We start from the raw sequence: 22840 nt of genomic DNA, 5'->3' as shown, positions 1-22840 counted from the left end.
TGACATGTAGTGTGCGATACTCACGATGCTATTGCGGCGTCTGCGGCGAGGAGGAGCGCGAGTGCGCGGCGAGCGACTGCTGCAGCGCCGCCGGCGTCAACCACTCTCTGACAACATGCACGCCACACTCCTTAACTACTACCTCTTACTTGACATTACTACTACATTTTAATGTTACATTTGCTAAGCCGTAGCTTCAGTTTTTCAAAGGACACTATTTTTTTTATGTGTAGGGGAGTCGTTAGAATCTTAATCTTGGCAAAATGGGCTGGAGGAAAAGTATGGTAATTCCACAAATTTGATTTGAAGCTTCTCCTAAATGTAACTTTCGATGGATTAATCATGTTTTACCACTTTTTTACCTTCATTTTATCTATTGGACAGTCCATCAGTGAGGTGTAAAAAGCAGCAACAGATATTTTTCTTGATTTAAAATGGTTATTATTTTTTCCAAAATTGGAAATGTTTTGGAAATTCAAAAGTATATGCTACAAAATCGACTAAAAGATCCTAACAACAAAAATGTCATTCATTTAAAATCAAAGACGAAAAATAATCGAATTGACATTAGAAATACAAAAACTATAGACTTAACTCTTTGAGTGCTGACATATCAGGCAATATCGAGAACACTTATTTCTCACACTGATTACCGTACCATAAAGTTAGGTATTTAGTCAGGCAGTATTTAAATGTAAGTAAGTAGTATGTGATATTTACTTGGGCAGACAGCGCTGTAGGAAGGGCACGCAGGAGCTCACGTATGCGAGCCGGTTCACCCACGCCGGGATGTCGCGGTCACACAACGCCTGCAACACGACAACACACTATATACCACTATATCTATACTAATATTATAAAGCTGAAGAGTTTGTTTGTTTGTTTGTTTGAACGCGCTAATCTCAGGATCTATTGGTCCGATTTGAAAAATTCTTCAGTGTTAGATAGACCATTTATCGAGGAAGGCTATAGGTTATATATCATCACGCTACAACCAATAGGAGCAGAGTACCAGTATAAAATGTGACAAAAACGGGGAAAAAAATATCTAATGTGACGCAAGCGAAGTTGCGTGGGTCAGCTAGTCATTATTAAAAGGCGATTTTTTCATAATTCAACTTTTATTCGACGAAAATGTTGATTAATTTTGACAGATGAAGTCAAATGATGGTGGAAAGTCCGCATTGGTTAAGATGGACACGCGCTATATAAGCACTAACTGCATCAGTCATAGCGGTAGGTAACTTATCTCACAGGGGCTCTTAAGTTCAAACAAATTCTTTTTTTTAAGACAACACCCGCACTGAGATTGCTTTTGTGTCGCGGGGACTTTAACAAATATACAGTCAATAGACACAAAGTACAACGAAACCCAAAACAACTATTTGTGGATCGTACAAATAAAAACACCCAAATAGACGTAAAAGCCGAACTAAGAAGCCGGAGCAGAAACAAACAGGAATTATTTTCTGATTCCATTCCCATAAGACATAAAACACGAAAATCTTTATAGTTTTTTCCTGTCCCATAGTGTTTTTGAGCCTTTTATTCGAAAATATATTTGTAACGTGTCCACAACATACATTTGTACATATTTATATTTTCAAAAATACTACTTTCCTAAGAAGAACTAGGCCCGATAAGTATTGAATATACACGTGTAACGTACTATCAAATGCGTAGGGATAAAATAGAGGATGAAGGTAAGTATGAAAATTCTGTCCTTAGTCAAAAACCATCGGACGAAGTCGCAGGCAAAAGCTAGTTTTATAACATGAAGGGAGAGTAATTAATAATTCAAAGTCAATTGGAGATGTTAGTTAATCTTAGACCAACCCTCTTATTCATAAACACACTATAAACCTATTTTAGTTATACAACTACTAAAATACGTTTTCTCTCTTTCATTTCGCTAAGGAGTGGAAGAAACAAAACACTTTATAAGCCTTTCATAACTTCATATATTTTTATGAATAAGAGGGCTAGTTTCCAATATAGTAACATTCAAGTAGGTACTGAATTACAGGTATCAGTTGTTTCCGCGAAACGTGCGCTATCAAAATGACAGGACCAATACTGATAACAATATTTGATTTACTTATTGACTTGATATTAAATACAAGTGCAGGAAAGAGGGAACAGATACTTGAATGAAAAATATTATTTCGCAAAGAATAGAATAACTGCCTCCGTTTTCTGAGCTCGTCAACACGACTGCGAATCACGAGGGGTCATAGGGTTCGATTACCAAGTCGTGAAAATGCTCACACTTACCAGACCTCAAAGACCTCAGAATTTTTTCAATAATAGCTCAGTGTTTGGTTAACGTGGTTGGTAAATGGCTAAAGGTTCGCCCCCTATTATATAGGATTAACATTGTAAAAGGCGAAACGCGGGTATCTTGACCCTATATCTACGCCCGAGGGAATAATAGGGGTGATGTTATAAAAATAATAAATGACTTACCAAACAGAACGCCGACGTGAAGTGATTACAATTGTTGTTCATTAAGTGGTATCTGAAATTAAGACATAACAATAAGTTACAAATCAATGAAATTTGTAAAAGTCGCAGCGAACAGTTGTATAAAACGTCTTTCTCTGTCTACCTACATAAGGATTAGGTGTGATTTTATGGATAAAAATAACAAACATTTTTAATAAGTAAATAATTAAACAATCGGCCTTTGCTCGGCAGTGCGCCATAGAAACAGGCTAAAAAAGGGAAGTTTGTAAGGATCATACCAAGTGGCATTCTTTGGTCTCTGCCTACCTTTTTGGAAAAAAGGGTGATATTATGTATAATCAAAAGCACTAGAATAGGTTGCAACTAATAAATCTCCACCATATTTCTGATGATCTAACACGCATGTTTCAAAAGATTGTTTGTCATGTCTTTTGTATTAGTCTGTACAATAAGGTCAATGACACTATGACAGCTGTCAGCTGGTGGGAGTCGTGGTAGGTTAAAAGGTCAAGCAGAGACTATTACTTATTTAAAAGTGCGGTTAACAGCGGGTTCTGTTCCCGTCCTTGTAGAAAGGACTAAGTTTGATAGATTTATAGATTTTACTCTTTTAGATACTCTTATTGAATTGAAAAGTGTTGCTCCTAAAATCCTTTTCTCTACAGATAAACGGGTGTAATGATTTAAATTAAATTAATAGATAATAATAAGAAGAAAAAATAAGCAAAAATTACCAAAATTTTGCACTTTAAATACATATTTACACATGGAAATTGAACTACAATCAATCTCAATTATCAAACACTAGCGGCGCGTCGCGGCATCACCTGGTTTTAAAAGAAATACTACCTATAATCTGTTTAGTTTTCGAGTTTATCGCGAACAGAAAGACAGAGATGTCAAAGTGATGAAATTATCCATACTAATATTATAAATGCGAAAGTAACTCTGTCTGTCTGTCTGGCTGCTACTCAATCACGCCTAAACTACTGAACGAATTTGCATGAAATTTGATATGGAGATATTTTGATACCCGGGAAAGGACATAGGCTATATATCATCACGCTACGACCAAAAGGAGCAGAGTACCAGTAATAAATGTTACAAAAACGGGGAAAAAATTCGACCATACTCTCTTATTGGACGCAAGCGAAGTTGCGCGGGTCAGCTAGTTTTCTATAAATTATTGAGTATTAGAGTACTTTATCATACAAAAAAATCACTCAACAAAATTGTGTCCCACAAATCAATTCATGTTATATTTCGTGGAACGTCCGAATGAGTGAGTATTCGTAAAGTGGTTTTGATAAACGTATCTGTGATATTCGATATTATCGTCACTAGTATAATTTATTGATTTGTATTTCAAATAAATATCAAGCTTTTTGTTAACTGTTGTTATCGACAAGTTTTTATAAATAGAATTCTATATTCAGTAAATACAACTTTAATATTTTAAGTATACCTAGATTTCTTGAGGTCATGCAAAGTTCTCAATTCGCACTTGGGTGGTATACTCAAGGCCTAACCCCTCCCTTGTTCAATCTTCCTTTCGTCCCTCCCTTAATAAGGGTGGGGTTAACTCACTATTCTGGCCAAGTGTGAGTTAGGGGCTTCGCATACCTTCAAGAACTGTTCTAAGGAACACTCAGGCATGAAAGGTTTCATCGCGCAAGCATTATTATAGTAATTTATTAGTTATTGTTTAGCATTAAGTCGTCGCTAAATACAAGACGTGGGAAGAATGTAAGCAAGGAGTGCTGGAAACGTAACAACTACGTCACGTGCTTCCGTTCCATCCCACGCACTCTTTAGCCTATATAAAGTCTATATAGGTATATAGCGTAAAGATTGTAGTTGCATATGTGTGATACATACCTGTCACCGCGGAACTGCTTGCCGAGTTCGGTGACGAGTCGCCGCACTTCGTCCTCGCTGAAGTCCGTGTAACCTATGTGTACGCTTTGTCTGTAACACAAACATACATACATACAAATTATATTATAATGTAATATAAGTTAAATTATGTAAACATTGAATAACGTCATCTGACGGCCGACACTTGCAAACTTAATGTAATCCTAAATCACGCTTACATCATTTTCAAAGGCATCGTTTCAATTTTATTAAGCGAGTTTTGAGGAATTTTTGTGAAACTTTCATGCAGCAGAAATGCTTTCCTCAAAGACTACTATGCGGCCACTCATCAATAGAATGTCCCCGTTAAGGTTGCTTAACCCACTGATCGTTACCGTATATGTATATAATGCTCTTATGTAGGGACTTTACCGTTAACAACTTACTAATTTAGTACGGGAAGTACTCATCTATCTATCACAAGTGGACTTAGACACTTAGAAATATAAAAAATAATCAAACATCTATGAATCACTGAAGTGACGTCATCACACCGCCCCTTAGCACGCATATCTATTTGTAAGGGCTGCTATGTGTGTATAGGGATAGTCAAGTGGTATAATCATTAGTCTCCCACGCAAATAGTTATAAGTTCATGTCCAGCCATACATTTGACCTTTAGAAGTTATGAGTGTATGAGTAGGTAGTTTTGTCATTTTTTAACAGTGAAGAAATTTCGGGTGACCAATATGCCGCAAATCGCATTTAACCAGCGAGGTATAATAATTTTTTTCAAAAGGCCGTAGCAAATCCAAGATTTTCGCCTAAGAGCTTGAAATTTAAAATTTACCTAATTGAATGTTTGATAACGTATTTGGCCATGTAAGTCAGATAAGGACTTATAGCTTACTCCCGTCAGATCAATTCGATAGAATACGATTGTCGAGAATTAGTCAACTGCTTGGATTTGCTTATATGAAGGGAAGTAGGGTTTTCTCGAAGCCTTTTAATTCCAATAAAATATTAAGTAGTGTTGTTACCTGAACCGGAACTGTTCTCCGAGTTCGCGCTCGTCCCGGGGCGTGATCTCGAAGACGCCGGTGAAGGCGTAGGGGTGTCCGCCGTACGCCCACTCCGAGCCGTGCACCTGCACGCCGCTGTGGAACACGCCCACCCCCGCGCCCGCCGTGTACCTGACACATACGAACATGCGTCACAATTCTGATACAAACTTGTAAGCTTTAAGACTATTTATGTTAAACAGCCAGTCATACGTCACAATTCTGATGCAATTCTGCTAGCTTTAAGACTTACTACTGTAAACGGCCAGTCTCAAGAATTACGGATAAGTGCCGAATAATCCATCGATAGATACTGACAGAAAATGTAGTGAAAACTACAGCCAATAGGTGTTCTTCTATATAATTATACTATAACTATGTAAATGTAATCAATATTCTGGCTATAACTATACAATTGTAAAGAAATTGTAAAGCAGTTTTTGAATAGATTTCTACATCTAATGAACCAAAGGAATAAGAATTAAAAACTAGTCCGTGAGGAATTTCAATACAAATTAGGATCTGAAATTTGTACTTATTGAAAACATTCCCATTGGTTCTATAGAGCTAGTGATTTATATGAACTGGAAGACAGAACTACTCCATCAATTAATTAACAGAAAATTTATGGATGGGGAGATCGAAAGTGTTTATTATAACAGCAAAATAATATTTGAGTGTTGTCCAAAGTTGGTAATGACAAAAGTAAATGCAGTATGTTGAACATGGATATCTTTCCTCGAATATCAAACTGCTTGCCCAAATGAAGACGCAAAAGGCGAGAGAGTTCAAATCGTTTCAGTAAAACTTCTATGGATACACGGTAAGTGACGAGGACGGCTGAAGACAAGATGGGAAACTTCTAACTACAGTGGAGAGAGACACGAGCCGAAAGAGTGGAAGAAAAGAGAATAATTGAGTTATAAAGAGAACTGACCTCACCACCGTTGGAGATATAAAGCAAAGGAAGATAGCGTCAGGGAGAAAGAGAAAGATAGAGAGAGAGAGTGAGAAAGAGAGTCGACAAGGCGACTGACCAGTCTCTCGATGCATCATGTAGGTAGCAGATACTCACCAGTTGGTCCAATACATGTCGTATACATTGAGCACGACGGGCGACTGTCCGGGGCGCGGCGCGCGCTGCTCCGTCCGCCGCGACAACAGCGACATGCACGACGGGAACATTGCGCAAATGCCGCACGACTGCAACACACCATACAGTTACTCTAACACAGGTCTATCACGTCGCGCACACACCAATAGCATCAAACTACAGGACAAATTGTGACAGCTTACTGTTGCTAGCAAGGATCTTGAGCTCTAGGCGAACGACTGGAAATTGTACCAACGGTATTATCAGGCTCCACACCAGACAACTTTTATTAAACTAGGATAGGAAGGTCAGAGCTCAAGATCCTTGTCAAGTTACATTACGCACTGTCTAGTCCCTGAATAAGACTTTTTCTTCATTGACCGACCTGGCAACCGCGTCTACCAATGTCGTTAAAAACTGTCAGGACGTCCAGTTAAGGCAGATGATTTTCCATCAGATACGTTAGGGCGAGTGTGAGGAATAAATACACCAATAGGATTAACTGCTGGAAGCAAGAACATGAAAATGTAGAAATACTATTGGTGATTCTGCCTCTTGTTCATTCAAATTGTCTCGCGGTGTTCGCAGCAATTTTTGGCCACTAAACAAGACGTAGACAGTATATTTCAGTAAATGTTAAGACCGATGACAAGACAGTGCGTAATGACTCACTAAAATACACATGGTTTTTATAGCGACGACGTCTGGCTGAACGCAACCAGTCCATGGACCATGCAAATTACAACCCAGTTCAGAATCTCCACGCAGCTCTTCTATATTTTCCAGAAAATTCTCAGCATGTCCTCGTATTGTTTGATGAGATAACATCATACCCTTCTGTTGAAGAAAATCCCAAGGGCATGTGTAACAGCGCTTATGATTTCCTTCCACAGACGGTACGACGTACATACTGCTTCGACTCTTGTACTTTGAATCCACTTCTATGATTACACTTGTATTTAAGACATAAATTTGTAGCGACACACCTGTCCAGTCTTCGGAACCGAGCGTTCAGCGACGGTAGGTTCGGCGCTACGTTAAACGCGGTGTAATTTCGGTAGTTGTGCCATACTTAGTCGGCTTAAATGACTTAGTGAGCGTATTAAGGCACTCGGCGCCAAACGCCGCGCAGGTGTGTCGCTAGACTTAAACTAGACTCGGAATGTAATTTTTTCTTCTAGTAGCCAGCATTTTTTAAACGGACGTCTATACCTAGCATACTTCGACCCTGCTTCATGTGCTGTATGCCTATAGATACCTAGGCTATTTTACAGTTGTTCTAAATCGCTATTAGAGTGTGTAGAAGTCCTCAGTTTACATAAAATTAAATATTTCATACATTTTAACGATTGTACGTGCTAGTATAAAGTGTCGAGTTCACAATGCGTGTACAATTCTATAAAGTGCTAGTTATACGATAAGATTGTTTTATATGCCAAAGGTGTTCACACTTTTAAAGTTTTAATAGGCGGCAAGATTATAACACTTTGATTATTTTATTGAGGCAAGTACAATCATTTACATCCTTTCTTAGTTAGTTTTATACATAACGTGCAGGCACTTATACGCACGCATATGCAATGACAATAAGTTTAATATAAAATAGTTTAAAGTATAGTGAACACGCAATTACGTGCACGTGCTCGCACGTATACGCACAGGAAAATACACAACAAACAGAATCTATTAGAAGATAAGAGACTAATTATTAATAACAGAATACTTTTTATTTAATAAACAAATAAATGAAATGGACGATTCTGAGGCTATCGTATGAAATTCCTTACTTAGGTATATCAAATTGGATTACCTATAAAAAGCTATCTTGATCGGTGCACACCTGTGGTATTCTTGATATAGAGCGGTAATACGATGTGATTGTCGATAAATTGTGCTCTTTCAACACACCGATACACTGGCTCTTGTAAATACCACGCATCAATGCGCATACGCCACATAATACCGTATCCGATATTATTATAATTACATGTTTATTGATTGTATTATTGCGAAGGTTACCCTTGAGACGTACAAAGTATACAAATAGTATTTGAAATCGAAAGTATTGACCAAGAATACTAATTATTTTTGTACCTATTTAATATTTCGAGTTTCCTTGTATACAAATTGTTCTTGATGTATTTATTTTTTTTCTTAATTAAAATAACATATTCGACTCATCGTTTCTGTAATTTTAACGTGTAATAACTAACGACAGAAATGACTGCTATTAAGTATAGTTATTAAAGTTTTAGCACTTATAAATAGACGTTTCAGGGCAAAATTAAAAAATACGCTCGAACAAATCCGATTATAAGATAAAAAAAGAAAATAAGATGACATGATCTGACAGTAACAATACGAAGAATACGTATTTTCTTGTTTAAGTTTCACATCGATCGTGGGACTGATCGTTAAAAAACTGCTTATACGAGAAAAATTATTCGATAACGTTTTGTTTCATTGTATTTAAACATTTATTTCTAGTAATAATTGTCAATTAAATGCTGGATTGTTTATTTTTTGTAACCATACATATTAACTTTAAACAAAATCTCTATTTTACCGAAACCATACGAATATTATAAATGCTAGCTAACGTCTGTCAGTAACTGTGCTTGATTGGCCAAAATGATGAAAGGATTTAGAGTTTAGATACAATTTTTGAAATGCTTATCTTTAATACATACACGTAGGTTAAAATTTTTAATTAATAATTCATTCAACATAAAGTTTATTAGCCAGTGTCGAACTCCAGAGTGCTTTGGTTTATTCTATAGCAGTTATCTATTAATACCTAGTAAATTAATTTCAAACTTTAAAAGCGTTTGCCCGCATGCAAAGATTTCCCGAGTTTCTCAAGACAATTTCCCGACATTTTGTAGTTTACCCCTTTACAATGAAACTTTATCTTATTATAATATTATTGACTTGATTTCACAAAGCACTTTATAAATAACTCATAACACGAGGCATGTGATAATTATGTTATTGGCAATTAATATTAATTAATTTGTAGCAAGCCAACTTTAATATTATAATAACTATGAAAACAACAGAGATATTCGGTTCTATAACCGGATACGGATATATTACCCGAGAAATGTTTTTAGAGGTTATGTATTTACTCAATTGTTTAATAATTTTAATATTTATAATCAACGTAGAATAGATTGAAACGAACTAAAATAACTTGTTTAGTGATACTCCTAGCTAACAAAAGTCATATAAACTTTGGCCAACTAAAGCACTTAAGAAACAATGTATTTTAATAGTGTTTTTATATAGCTGCAAAAGGTTAAGGAAGTAAATGTATTGCAGGATAATGTTAGCGATTACCTTTTAAAATACTGATATTTTCAATATTCACTCTGTTTATCTGTATATTATTTCATAACCAAGTCACTAAACACAATTCATTGTATTTTATCACTCAACCAAAAATCACTTCACGAAAGACAGCGATATAAATCTCGTAGGTATCGATCGATAAATGAAATGTTTATTTTGAAATGACTCATATAAGTGTATAAAGGCAGACTAAATAGCAATTATAAGTGATACATTACGGGCCGGTGAACGCACGATAAATTAACACCAATCATACGTCACACGTCACAATATACCGGCTAGCCAATAGAGTGACACTGTATTATCAATGTGAACTACGCGTACAATCGCTTCCATGTTGTGTGAAAATAGACCAGAGGTCGTGACCCACAGAGAGAGTCCGTTATTCGGGATTTTGGGCTACCATTTTTGGTTTATAAATAACTTGTACCTGCTTCCTTGTAAAACAACGCTATGGGGTTCATTTTTGAAATACTGTTTTTCTTTTTTGCAAAATAGTGTCAGCTTTTGTAGAGAATCATATGTGTGCATACGAATCGCGATTTAAAAGATTGTCACAGATATGCCCTTCAAAAAGGGCAGGTTATATTACGTATCTAATAAGCATGTATGAGGATGAAAGTAATGGTGCATAAAGTTCGGAGTGGCATTTTTCTGGTGGAGAAAATGTGTGATTTATCACAGAGTGAATATTATATTTATCAACCTTTGCAAGGATGATTTAAGACAAAATTCAAGTAGTCACATAATATCTCTTTACGTTCTAGTGATAGTAAAATCAAAAAGTTGTTTGTAACTCTTACAAACTCTTCTCTCTTACTGGAGAGATTTTGTCAAAACTTCACATTTTTTTACAAGAACATTGAAAAGTTTTATTGGCAGTTAAGCGCACATTCAAGTGCGATGAATTTTACGAAGCATTTGAACTTACAAGCAAGTCTAGACCTTATTCAAAGGCGATTTCATTGGTATCAATTCGTCATTCGATCATTAGCTTAAAGCCCCCCAAGTAGCTACAATATAGGGCTACCAGTTACTTTGTTACCGAGCAAAAGAAAGAAGGAAAGACTGCTATCAAAGACCTATAGAACAGATTTTCTATTAACTTCACAGTAAAACATATTTATGATGACATATTTCATAGCGCCGCGGTTTACGACGCCAAAGATTCGTTAACCTACATTTTTTAAGTAATTGCAGTGCGTGGGCCTCATCGATTGCTCTGTTTGTCTACTTTATAGTGTTATACAACTTTGGTCGCGTGCTTCCATTAAATACAGATTTTCTGTCAATAGTGATTCAAAAGACATTCTTGTGACCTTTTTGATGGCACTACATTTATTGGTAGCTAGAAGCAGGCTGTTTGATATCAAACTATAACGCCTATAAGTACTGGAACAGTTTGTAACTTTCATGACTAATTGCTAAGCCGTTATTCACAAAACTTGTATACATATACAAAGCCAGATGATTACCAGATTTCATTTTATCATCAGCAGGGGACAGTGGAATCTTGAAATTATATTTTAAAACAGTATCTTTCACACAAAATTTTACCCCACGTTAAGCGAGCTAGAATGAGCTAAATCATTCAATATCCATTCATATCTGATTCGTCATACATGTCTAAATGTTAGATATTACGTAAAACTCGTATCAAATGCTACAAGGATGTCTTAAACATGAATGAGGGACGTAAACAGAATGAACACAGGTTTTCATTCACTAAACATTTCTATACAAGTTTCTCCTCCATAATCGGCTTAATATATCGGAATAACATATTTCCAAATACTTCTTTTCATAGGTACATAGCATTACGTCGATTTCCAATCGATCGTCGGTTTCCATTAGTTTTGCAACACAAAATATATGTAGCTATTAAGCTACACGAATATCTGTTGAATACAATAGAAAATTCTACAATAAGACCTGAAAGAAATACTGAAACATTCTACAAATATTATAAACGCGAAAGTTAGTACTCCCACGCAAAAACTATTGAACAGATTTTGATAAAATTTCGTACACAGATAGTTTAACCCAAACTAACAAATGATTTTTCCTAGGGCAATCTTCGGTGTGCAAAATAGCGAGCGAAAGCTGTTTGATATAAAGCTATCTGATATCCATTCATAAATATTCCAGTATCGGTGGCGTATCTTCTAAACCAGTGACCGATAAAAACGATTTATTTGTTGTGACGTTCGCAAATAATCTGAATAATGTGATAGACAATGTATTCATTCGTATCAGTATAAGATGGCACAGATAAAATATCGATGGATTACCAACCAAATAACGGTGAAGCATTGATTGATGAATGAAATGGCAATAATTAACGGAAAAGGGAAATATCTTGAGGAAATTGTGCAAGCTTGAGGTACTTTTAAGACAATACTTGAAATAATGCCATCTCTTTAACCTGCGCTTATGTAGTACTAAAAGCATGGCTAGCCGTATCTCTTGTTCCCTTTTTTTTCTATGTATGGTATGGTCGTTAGTGGTCAACCTAGTGTCAAAGTTGTTCAAGCTGGCCGAAAAGCCTTTGACGTGGCTTAACGACTATTATCTTAGTAGATAACGACCGCGACCGATTTTTTACGTACCACTAAGCGGTCATCCATCTATAGGAAGACCGCGCCGACGGTTGCTTAACCCACAGATCGTTAATCGATAGGCGAGCGCAACTTTTAATGTTTATAATTTAATGATTAATAGCGTAAATAAAATGATATGTTTGTAACAAGTACGATGGAACACACCTATGAAAGTGAAGGATGCAAGGTATTATTATGATTAATGGCGTATCCCTCGAGGGCAGAAACCCTGGATAAAACAAAACACGGGCGAGTTTGTTACCAACTTTACCTCCCACTACGACGATATATTTTACACGGCTTCTCACTGAACAAGTACCGACAGAAAGTTTCAAACAAACCATTTTTAGACAGAAGACGTAAAAAATTACGACACTTTGAATATTTTTACAAAATATTTTTGTTGTTACGCCGATTTACTTGAATGTTGATACAGCTATAGGAACATTTTTTATCAAAACCCGGCCAAGTGTGAGTCCATAGTAAAAAAAATACGAAGAACACATAATATAGTGTATGGAGACCACCCTATATATTTTAAATTTTAGTATTTTTTTGTTATTGCGGCAACGGAAATATGTACATACTTTGTAAAAAAATCAGCTTCCTAGCTATTACGGCTTATGAGATACAACCTAGTGACAGACAGAAAGATAGACGGCGGAGGCTTAGTAATAGGGTTTACGTATTAGGTATGACACCCTAAAAAAACATCTTAGCAAATACCTAGCAACCAACTAGTTTAACGCAAATACGAAAATTAAATTCAATAGAAGTTTAAATTGTTGCAATAATTTGAATATTCAATCCGTTGCTGCTCAAAGGGCTTTGAGCTCCCACCGTAATCCCAGGTTAAAAGCCTGTCAGCGACAAATAGATGCTTCTTGGCGGGAAAAGGCTTAACATGGCGTCTCCTAGCGCAAATTAAGAGGCTTATCCGTTGCCAGTAGCGTGCAAACGTTCACGCGATTAAACTAATGCACTGTTTTTTTGAAAACGAATAGTTTTTTGAGAAAACACGCAAGTTTAGTTCTTCTTATAGCTAGAAACCTTCATTCACGAATAAAATTGGTGATTTTTTTTTAACGCACGATTATGTGTTTTCTACCACTTCATAATAATATTGGTATTGACGATTGTGTGATTGTGTAACTAGTAACTATACTTTTAAAGACTGTATTACTGCTTATTGTGTGGTCTCTACATAAAACTTGGCACTAAATATTACGGTTGAACAAAATGCGGTAGCAACCGTGTACTATGACGGCTCTAGCAGCTACAGCCGTTAATTATAATTAATGCCTGATGTTTACAAGTACCGTGTAAATTCATTTAGGTCCTTGCTTTCAAAGGTTCACTTCTTTTCAAACTTTGAACTGAATGAAAAAGAATTAGGAGTTAAATCCAACAAAAGAGGCAATGTGAATGAGGCAAGGGAAGTTTGTAATCGTACCTATGGAAAATGCCGATGTCTATAGAGAAAAGGTGTGATTTTATGTATGTATCCAAGAAAGAAACCGGATAGTAGAAACGCAACCTTCCTTTTATAGACAGTCATTTCATATCTCGAAAAGGCCGTTTACAAATGACTTACTTGTTCACTAGTTATTTAACATAAAATGTTTTCGTAAACTTTTTGTTTAAGTATAATTGTTCCGTCGAGTTTCACGGCTATTATGACGCGTGGCGTGCCTTTGTTCCATACATCATGTTTTAAAGTTTTCTTTAGTCGTTTGCGAAGGGCAAACAAGCCGCTTTTTACATTTGCATATTCATATTACGATTGTGTATTTGTATAAGGTAAATGTTGTAATGTTTGTTCCGTATTCTGCTTAACTTTTCCTTTTTGAAAAATGAAAATGGTTTTTGCTAAAGGACACGCGATTGCCGTCTAAACGTCATTTCATGGGCTTAACTATAAAAAGGAAACTGCAAGTATTGTGTTCGTTGTAGGATTTAAAGTTATTTCACTAGCACAGTTTATTCTAAATCTGCTGACCAATCATATGTTTTAGCTATCGGCGAAAAACAGGATCTTTATGATCATACAACTCTTTAAATTTGATATCTTCGCATACAGCACTCATTGTAACTACTCCTCTTTTCGTGCCTTAAGGCAGGATAACTTATGTACCATAAAAACTAAACCACGCACATACACTAACCAACAAACACGTACTTATGTAGGTGACAAATTCAGTCCCAGCTGCAACGAAAATGTAGCAGAACCGAAGACAAACTGTACAAAACTAAGTAACTCGATACATACATACCCACAAGTTTCCGTAACTCCCATTGAAAAAGGTCCTGTATACTTCAGTAGGTCAATACACTGAGCTCACAAGCGATACACTGTGATACACTCAATGCAGTGGATGTGAGTATACGAGTATATGGGATGGAACACATGCGGTCTGGCGGGATGTTAATGAGAGATCGCGACCTATGGCGCGGAGGGACCGGGGCTCGGAGTACGAGATGCGAATGTATTCATAGAGATAGATATATACAATCTCCATGTGTTATTCGGTTTCAGACCAGAATCCCTACCAATACTCGTTAGTGTGCTTATTTTACTCACTTTGTTAATTTCATTTTTCAGCAAAACGCCTATATCTATTTAAGTAAAAATATTGCAGAATGAGAGATTGTAACCCAGAAAACATAACATTTTGAGCAAAAAAGAGTCGCGGGCATAAGCTTTTATTATTTTTTGTTATTAATATGATAAATAGATTTAACCCATTAGTGTCCCACTGCTGGGCAAGGGTCTCCTTCCGAAATGAAGGAGAGGTTAAGCCTTGAGTCCACCACGCTGGCAAAATGCGGGTTAAAGAAATAAATTTACAAACTAATATTATGTAAAATTCAAATCTAAATCTATTTAATTACTGATGTTCGGTTCTTGGTGCAGCAAACACAATTAACTGCTTCAACCGTCAAATTGAATTCGACCCAGTATTACGATTTGAAGCACCTTAACAACTAGATGAATTGAATTAAGCTATTATCGACACGGTCATTCGGTGTACGCCTTTAAGACTATAGCTGTTTATTTAGTTTAAGGGAATACGGTAGCTACTTCTCGGGAAAAACATGATTATGTTAAAAGCTGGGTTTATAATTAAGTTGAAATCAAATTTTATAATTATACTTATAAAATTTCCTTGACACAATGTTAGTTACCGTACTCCTCCGAAACGGCTTGACCGATTCTCATGAAATTTCGTGAGCATATTGAGTAGGTTTGATAACCGGCCAACATCTATTTTTGTCACCCTAAGTGAGACTATTTTTTTTTAAATTTATATGGCAAAACAACGTTTGCCGGTTCCCCTAATACTATAGAAAAATGTTAAATTGGTGATTCCTGCATAAAAACAACAAGTTTTAAACTACTAGAGGAACTCGTTACTCAAACTTTTAAAGTCAAGGTTAATCGGTTCTTAGTAAACAGTCAAGATTTTTTGCATAACATGTATTAAACCCGTTAAAGTTTTCGGAGTTTATAAAAAAAAGCACAGCTCTTTACTCTGACACTGAGTTCAGTAAATGAGAATAATTTCCTGACAATCAGCTAACTGTCACAAACTTGCTTAGCTATTATACTCAGGCCGTTACAAACGTGCGAACTACGTCATCATCTAAAGAATCATATGGATGTGGCAATGTGTAAGTGCGAGCGAGAGACTCCAATAAAATGACATGACTTGGTTCGCACGTTTGAAGTAGCCCGGTTATCTAATATATAAAATCCTCGCGTCACAGTTTTCGTTGCCATACTCCTTCGAAACGGCTTGGCCGATTTTGATGACATTTTGTGAGCATATTGAGTAGGTCTGAAAATCGGCCAACATCTTTTTTTTATACCCTAAGTGACACTATTTTTATTTTTTGTATATGGCAAAACAACGTTTGCCGCTTCAGCTAGTAGAATGCATAAGATATGAAGTCCACCAGAAGCCTGCCTGTCATACTGTCAATTTCACCGCATCAACAAACAGTCACTGTAACTCTCTACGAAGACCACAACAAACAGGCTTTATAAAAACTGACAGCCATTATTCCCTCGGGTAACAAAACTAACCAGAAGATAGTACAGTTGGTAAGAAAACATTTCACATAACTGGATTCATCCCCTAGGGAGGCCGGAAATCTGATAAAGATCATTTTCTCTAGAAAAGACATTGTTACTACTGAACACAAACTTATTATGGACGTTTGACAAACGGATTATCATATTCAAAGACCTACCACTCTCTCCATATACATATTCAAGATTTGTTAAACGGTTGTTTAAATTACCTAGACTTTACGCCAGAACGAAAGTTGAAAGAAAACATGGTTTTAACTATACAGCAAATTAAAGTTCAGCATTTTTATTTTCATTTGATAGTAGCGCTCTTGCCCTTACCGGTCGAAAAAGGATCGGTGAGTTAAGCTACTCAAGCGCAGACGTTTCTAATGATGGGTGACCACTAAATGGCATATAAGCTGAGCGTCTACGGGCTACAGAGGTCATAAAATGTCTTGGTAGTTGCTTGAACAACTAAGACACCGGTTTGCCTGCTAGCCATACAATAAATAACATTATAATAACTCGATTAAGTTAAAGTACTTGTGAATAATAAAATCGTGAACTGATTACTGTCATTTTGAGGACACTCATTTGTTTAATATGGATTTGTGGACGATTTGTGTTCTAGAAATCTGATTCAATGTAATCTATGATACTATAGGAAAGAGATAAGGGGTTGTATTTAAATCTTTTGCTAGAAAATAAGAAAAAAAAATCGCAGCTAAATTACAGCTGCTAAAGAATTTTAATCATTATAGCTTGGTTGCAAAATCTTAAGTACGTCAACCTAAATAAGCGTTGCCGTGATAAGTCTTATACTAAGCGCATGCAACAGTTTATCAAGTAATTAAAACCGTTTTGCTTGCGAGGTTCTACCCATTGTTCTAACTCGCACGTCATTCAATACTAAACCAGTTTATAAATAGTATTTTTCCTCGGAACAACGAAATACAATCTCCACGTGTTTTCTTTTGAATTTTACTTCTTAGGAAACTTGGGAAGCTTTTCAAATGAACAAGTTCGTTTAACTTTGTAGTTCTGACGAAATTAAGTCAATCGCGATGTATAAATGTGGTATAATAAAATTATAAATAACTGACTCTTATATCCTCCCCCAAATATTCTGAAAACTAATTTAAAGACTATTATATAATATTTTATCACTTAAGTTCTGCAGAATTATTTTTTCAAAAATCAGTTTACAGGCTTATACAGTAAAACAATAGTTGGATAAGCAAGTAAAAATAAGTCTAGGTAACATAGTAAACATCGGGTAAAACACTTATATACATAACGCGGAACTAAGACCAAAAGTTCACACCTTTGAAAGGGGTCGTCGCCGCCACGAAAACCTTTGACATTACAACTTAAAGCCTAGCTTTACACGTAACACGAAACGACCTAGTTTTCAATCTACCGACATTTAAGACTATACAAAAAGCATCACCTAGCCTTGTGAAGTACATTTCGTGTTGCCGCCGACCACAAACTGTTCTTAAACAGAGCCCAGTACAGTGCATGGATGCAAAAGGTAGCGTGCTAGAATGCCATTGAGAATGAGCCGCATTAAGTAGCCCAGTACCACATTTCCTTGGCTCAACTGTCACTGCTTCCAACTGCAGATAAGGCGGCCGCCATTTTTCTTACGAGTCATAAAGCTAAGTGAAAGCACGGGATTATTCAAGCTGTTTCTTGCTGTAGTTTTTATTTATAGTTAGGGAAACATTCCGTCATGTTATAAGAATATTGGAACGTATTTTAGCAAATTGTGTAGTTTCTGCCCACGACTTCCCTTGCGTAAAATAATTTCCAGACATTATAAAGATTTCTACCTTTTTCTCTTATATTTATCATTTACTTTTTCTCACTTCTTTTATACACGTGTGATCAAAATCATTGTGACAATTTCCAGTGTTCATGATAGGAAATATAATTTGTATTTTATAGCACACAAATTGAAGTATTTTACTTGAAGTCCGAACAAGGTGTTATCAGATCAAATAAATAATGATGTTCATTGTTCAGTCGAAGTGGCACTACAATCAGTGCCTGAATATGACACAAAGAAGATGCTATCTTCAAAAACAAGGGCTTCTCTTTGAATTATTAATTAAAGGCCCGTATTTTTACAGCATGGATATGGTTGGAAGATCGCGAAAAATCTTCACATATAGGCAAAATTACAAAGATAACTTAAAATGTCTAGGATAAAATTTAAACGAACATGAAATGCAACTAGTTGCAAACTGCAATGCAACCAAAACGTCTCATTTAAGTCCCAAACGCGTTGCCTTCTAGTTTTTAGTATTACATGTTGAAAGACCTTGAGTCGTCCTCGTTAAAGGTTGCACTACATCGGTAGGAATGACGTGTTACCATTGATCTGGGATACATATTTGATATGAGAAGCGCCATGTGCGTGAAAGCACCCACTGTCATGACCTCGCGGCTCGCACAATGTAACGCCGGACCACCGGACGGAGCAAGGTAACGAGACTATACCACTATACGAGTTTGTCCTATTGTTGCACACACAAAAGTCACACACAGTTGGTTGTAATGTTTTGTTGCGTGTGTACTTGCATGTTTGTTTAATTCAAGGATTAAAAAGATCTCCCGGTTTTCACAAACTAACCTCAATTGAAAAAAAATCCTTAACTCTGAACTTATAATATGAAACTGTAACTAACGAAATTGCTCATCTTATTATTGTTATTGATCAATGACTAACTAGCTTAGAATTTTCTCCTTGGGTGTTTTTAACAAGAAGAGAGTTTAGACCAAATCTTGCTACGAATGCAAGTACGTGTTGGGGTCTTTATATCTAAAGAAACATTGTTAAACAACATAGTGGCTACAACTGCGCATAATAGGTACTACTACAACCCGTCTACGCTACTAGCTCATAAAAACCAGACATTGTAGTACTAATCTGTGCCTTCGTAAACACTAGTAAACAGTTATTGTTCCTACATACCTTTTGTTTTTATAATCGTTTGATAAACTTCCTATTTTTGTGCTACTTGCCGCAATCAACGTTATCGGAGCACGCTAGGTTTTATAATCGTTCATGATTCTTTGTTAAATGACGGTAATTATCCCTTTTATAGTGGTCCAGATATTCTGTAACCTGCACAGGTCATGGTGTCAATACTGAGTACTTCTCACAGTGGTTGATTAATTCCTATAGAGTATACCTATCTTTGGTAAAGAATGGACTTTCAATGTATCGTAACAAAATGTGTCCCGCCGCATTTGTTTCTCTGAATGTAATAGAGTTAAAAACTACTCAACCGATTTTCACAAAGATTTTTCCAAAGGACGGGGTGACTTTATACAGATAATTTAGGTGTTCTAGCAAAGATACGGCGAACCGCGACGTTGATTGTTCAAAATGCTGGAAAAATCATAGGAGAAAAATCTAAATCAGGTTTAGTTAAAACCACGGTTAAAAGAACATCTACATCATCTATCCACTATTCTGAATTTATATGTAAAATATTATTCATAATAATAATATAATAAATACTGTAATTAATTACATAAGCCGTTTAACAAAAAATATATTTTTCAGGTCTCCAGTCTTAGTTGTTTCGTTGCAAAAGGAAATTATGTATCGCAGTAACGATCAGGCCTTGTGTTAATTTATTCACTCGCATACATTTGTGACATTTAAGGTTTCTTGTTTTCACACAAAACCTTGTTATGTCGTTTTAGTTTAGTTAATAGAGTTCTTTAGTGGAAATATGGACTAGACTTTGCCCTGAAATTCCCTCAATATTTTTAGTAAATAACTAAAAATATTGATATTATTATATTATTAATTGAAACTCATTAGTGATCATTCTAGTGTCACAGGTGTTTAAGCTGGCCGAATACTTTTGAAAATAATTCTTTACCGGGGAAAACTCCTAATGTGCCTTCCAAAGTACGAAGACGGTTAACTGATACTTTGAGATAAAACAATCGGTTAAAAATCTACGGAATGTATACGCTGAAATATTACTTTGATTAATTAAACGGCATTGATCGTTTATCGATTGGAAAGCGTAACTGGCTGTGAGCGTTTCCTTTGCCGACTTTTGCTTATAAAAAATAGGCGTAAGCTTAGAAATAAAAACTTTAACTTATAATCCAATAACTAAGTATAAAGCCAAAATGAAGCAGCTATTTCAGGTCACTGATGTTCTTAATTCTGAATTTCGAGTACCTCCGAAAAGCTTGCCTACAAGGCGTTTTACTAAGTTGTGGAATTATAGTGGAAACTGGACTTAATTAAATCGAACAGCTTACATTGTTAACACTCACTTAGACATTCTAGGTGACCCGATTAGCTTCGGACCTTTGGGACCTATCATCGTGAATAATACAGCGAACGGTCAAGAAGCTGCAATACATCGAATGAGAGAAGAAAACCGGGAGAATAAACTGCTGTCCATGATTTCCTCTGTGTAGAAAGAGGATTTGTAACTTGTAGAATACTTTTTATTGGTTTTAAAAAGCATACGATGTTCAAGTTAAGAATTGTTGAGTGGAAACTGTTACTAATCGATATGATAGGATACTTTTGGTTGTTTTATATTTCTATAGTCTAAAAACTTAATAGAGAGCCTTGGAATGCACGATTTATCCAGAATATAATTGAGATTTTGTTGAAAGGCCAAAAAAGTGGCTGAAGCGGACAGGCCGCCGTTTACTACACGTACTTAATTCTTGTTTTGCATACTTCTGTCACCCGCGAACCTTGGTTACGAGGCTTTCTACTAAGTTGTCAGACAATAGTTCTTTTTTACTTATCGTCATAGTATGCAATCAACATTTTTAGTGATCGAGAGTCTTGGTCATCTCTAAGCGTAACGTAAGCCTGTTGTTTCATCGCATGTTTTTAATCTATACTAATATTATAAAGCTGAAGAGTTTGTTTGTTTGTTTGTTTGAACGCGCTAATCTCAGGAACTACTGGTCCGATTTGAAAAATTCTTTCAGTGTTAGATAGACCATTTATCGAGGAAGGCTATAGGCTATATATCATCACGCTACGACCAATAGGAGCAGAGTAACAGTAAAAAATGTTACCAAAACGGGGAAAATGATGACCCATTCTCTCTGTGACGCAAGCGAAGTTGCGCGGGTCAGCTAGTTAATACTAAATAGCATGAATTAAATCAGTTTGACCGTCGTAAGTGCGAGTAGCCTCGTTAAAATTTCAAATGACCACAAAATAAACAATACAGCTTATTAGTCGCGTTCTCGCATGACCGCTTACGACTAAATAATTAAGATAACATACCTAACTAGTGTTATAAATATTGTATTTTATAATATTTCAAATGCCATTATTTTGTTCAAACTAGGATACTTGAAAGTGGGTTAGAAGAATTATGTTAGAAATATTTTCGTATAATATAAGAATAGTAAGTTATAGTTTATGCTCGATCGAAATAAAACTAAAGTTTGTTGTGCAGATATTCTAGGATATCTTAGTGCTCTTCTTTTTGTATTTTTGAAATAAAAAGTGTCGCGTGCTTGAAATGCGTGTCACTTAAAAATATTATAAGTATATTTAGACCATTGTCTACAATCACGGCATTACTTCCGGTATAATTTCTATAACAAAATAGATAACAGAAAATTATCTGGCCGACCGGAATCATTAGCAAGCGCCCAGCGAACGATAATAGGACCATTTTTTAATTAAAAAATAATTAAGTATAAATTATGAGTGAACTCTACCTTTTTCGGTGTAATAGTTATATTAATTTTCTTCTTCATCGCAGATGTTTCGACAACACTAAAATGTAAAATTGTTTCACAGAAAACTCATTCCTTGACTAAACGTATTTTCAAAAAACGAACACCGGTCAGCACTACCGCATTCCTACAAAGCATTACATAGACTGCCATTGCCTGACTTTTAACTATGATGTCTGTGTGTTCTCAGTAGGCGGGAAAACTTCACCATCTTAAACAGACCTCTTGAATCTTAAAACCATTGACGTTTCGTAAACATTTTTCTATTCATGAGAGCCACAAGTACGATGGTCGCATCAATATTATCTAACTTTTTTAATCTGTAATAATCTAGTGAAGACCTTTATCAGTCGTTAATGACCAACAGATTTTTTCTTTGTTTACTTTCACGATAACGCGGTTAGTGGCATTCGACAGGCAAAGCGTGTTACGCAGGACGATTGAACAACCCAATAGATTGTATTTCCAATACGCTAAGGGTAGAATTTTAATTGTACTAATTAACTAAGATCCAAAAGTTTACCTTTTATCCTATTAACGTTAGTTTCGTAAGAATGCTTAAAGTTGGACTTATTCAAGCGGC

General features: G+C 35.9%; 1 protein-coding gene across 8 annotated transcripts in view; it reads right to left on the bottom strand.

Annotated features, from left to right (window-relative positions):
* Nucleotides 1-22840, bottom strand: part of LOC142984091 (deubiquitinase DESI2) — a 30033-nt gene that overhangs the window by 5171 nt on the left and 2022 nt on the right. For 4 of the 8 annotated variants that reach the window (XM_076131418.1, XM_076131417.1, XM_076131422.1 and 1 more), the window contains 6 exons: nt 6460-6587; nt 5364-5516; nt 4345-4434; nt 2467-2518; nt 721-809; nt 25-107 (listed from right to left, as the gene is read on the bottom strand). In XM_076131418.1, the coding sequence (XP_075987533.1) occupies nt 29-107; nt 721-809; nt 2467-2518; nt 4345-4434; nt 5364-5516; nt 6460-6587 (591 nt within the window). In that variant the 3' untranslated portion in view covers nt 25-28. Of the gene's footprint in view, nt 1-24; nt 128-720; nt 810-2466; nt 2519-4344; nt 4435-5363; nt 5517-6459; nt 6588-9816; nt 9841-14697; nt 14761-22239; nt 22419-22840 lie in introns of those variants that run through there. The other 4 variants (XM_076131419.1, XM_076131421.1, XM_076131423.1 and 1 more) reach the window with 4 other exon arrangements.

Source organism: Anticarsia gemmatalis, chromosome 26, assembly GCF_050436995.1.
Source record: "Anticarsia gemmatalis isolate Benzon Research Colony breed Stoneville strain chromosome 26, ilAntGemm2 primary, whole genome shotgun sequence".
Taxonomy (NCBI): Eukaryota; Metazoa; Arthropoda; class Insecta; order Lepidoptera; family Erebidae; genus Anticarsia; species Anticarsia gemmatalis.
This window is presented reverse-complemented; position numbering and strand designations above follow the sequence as displayed.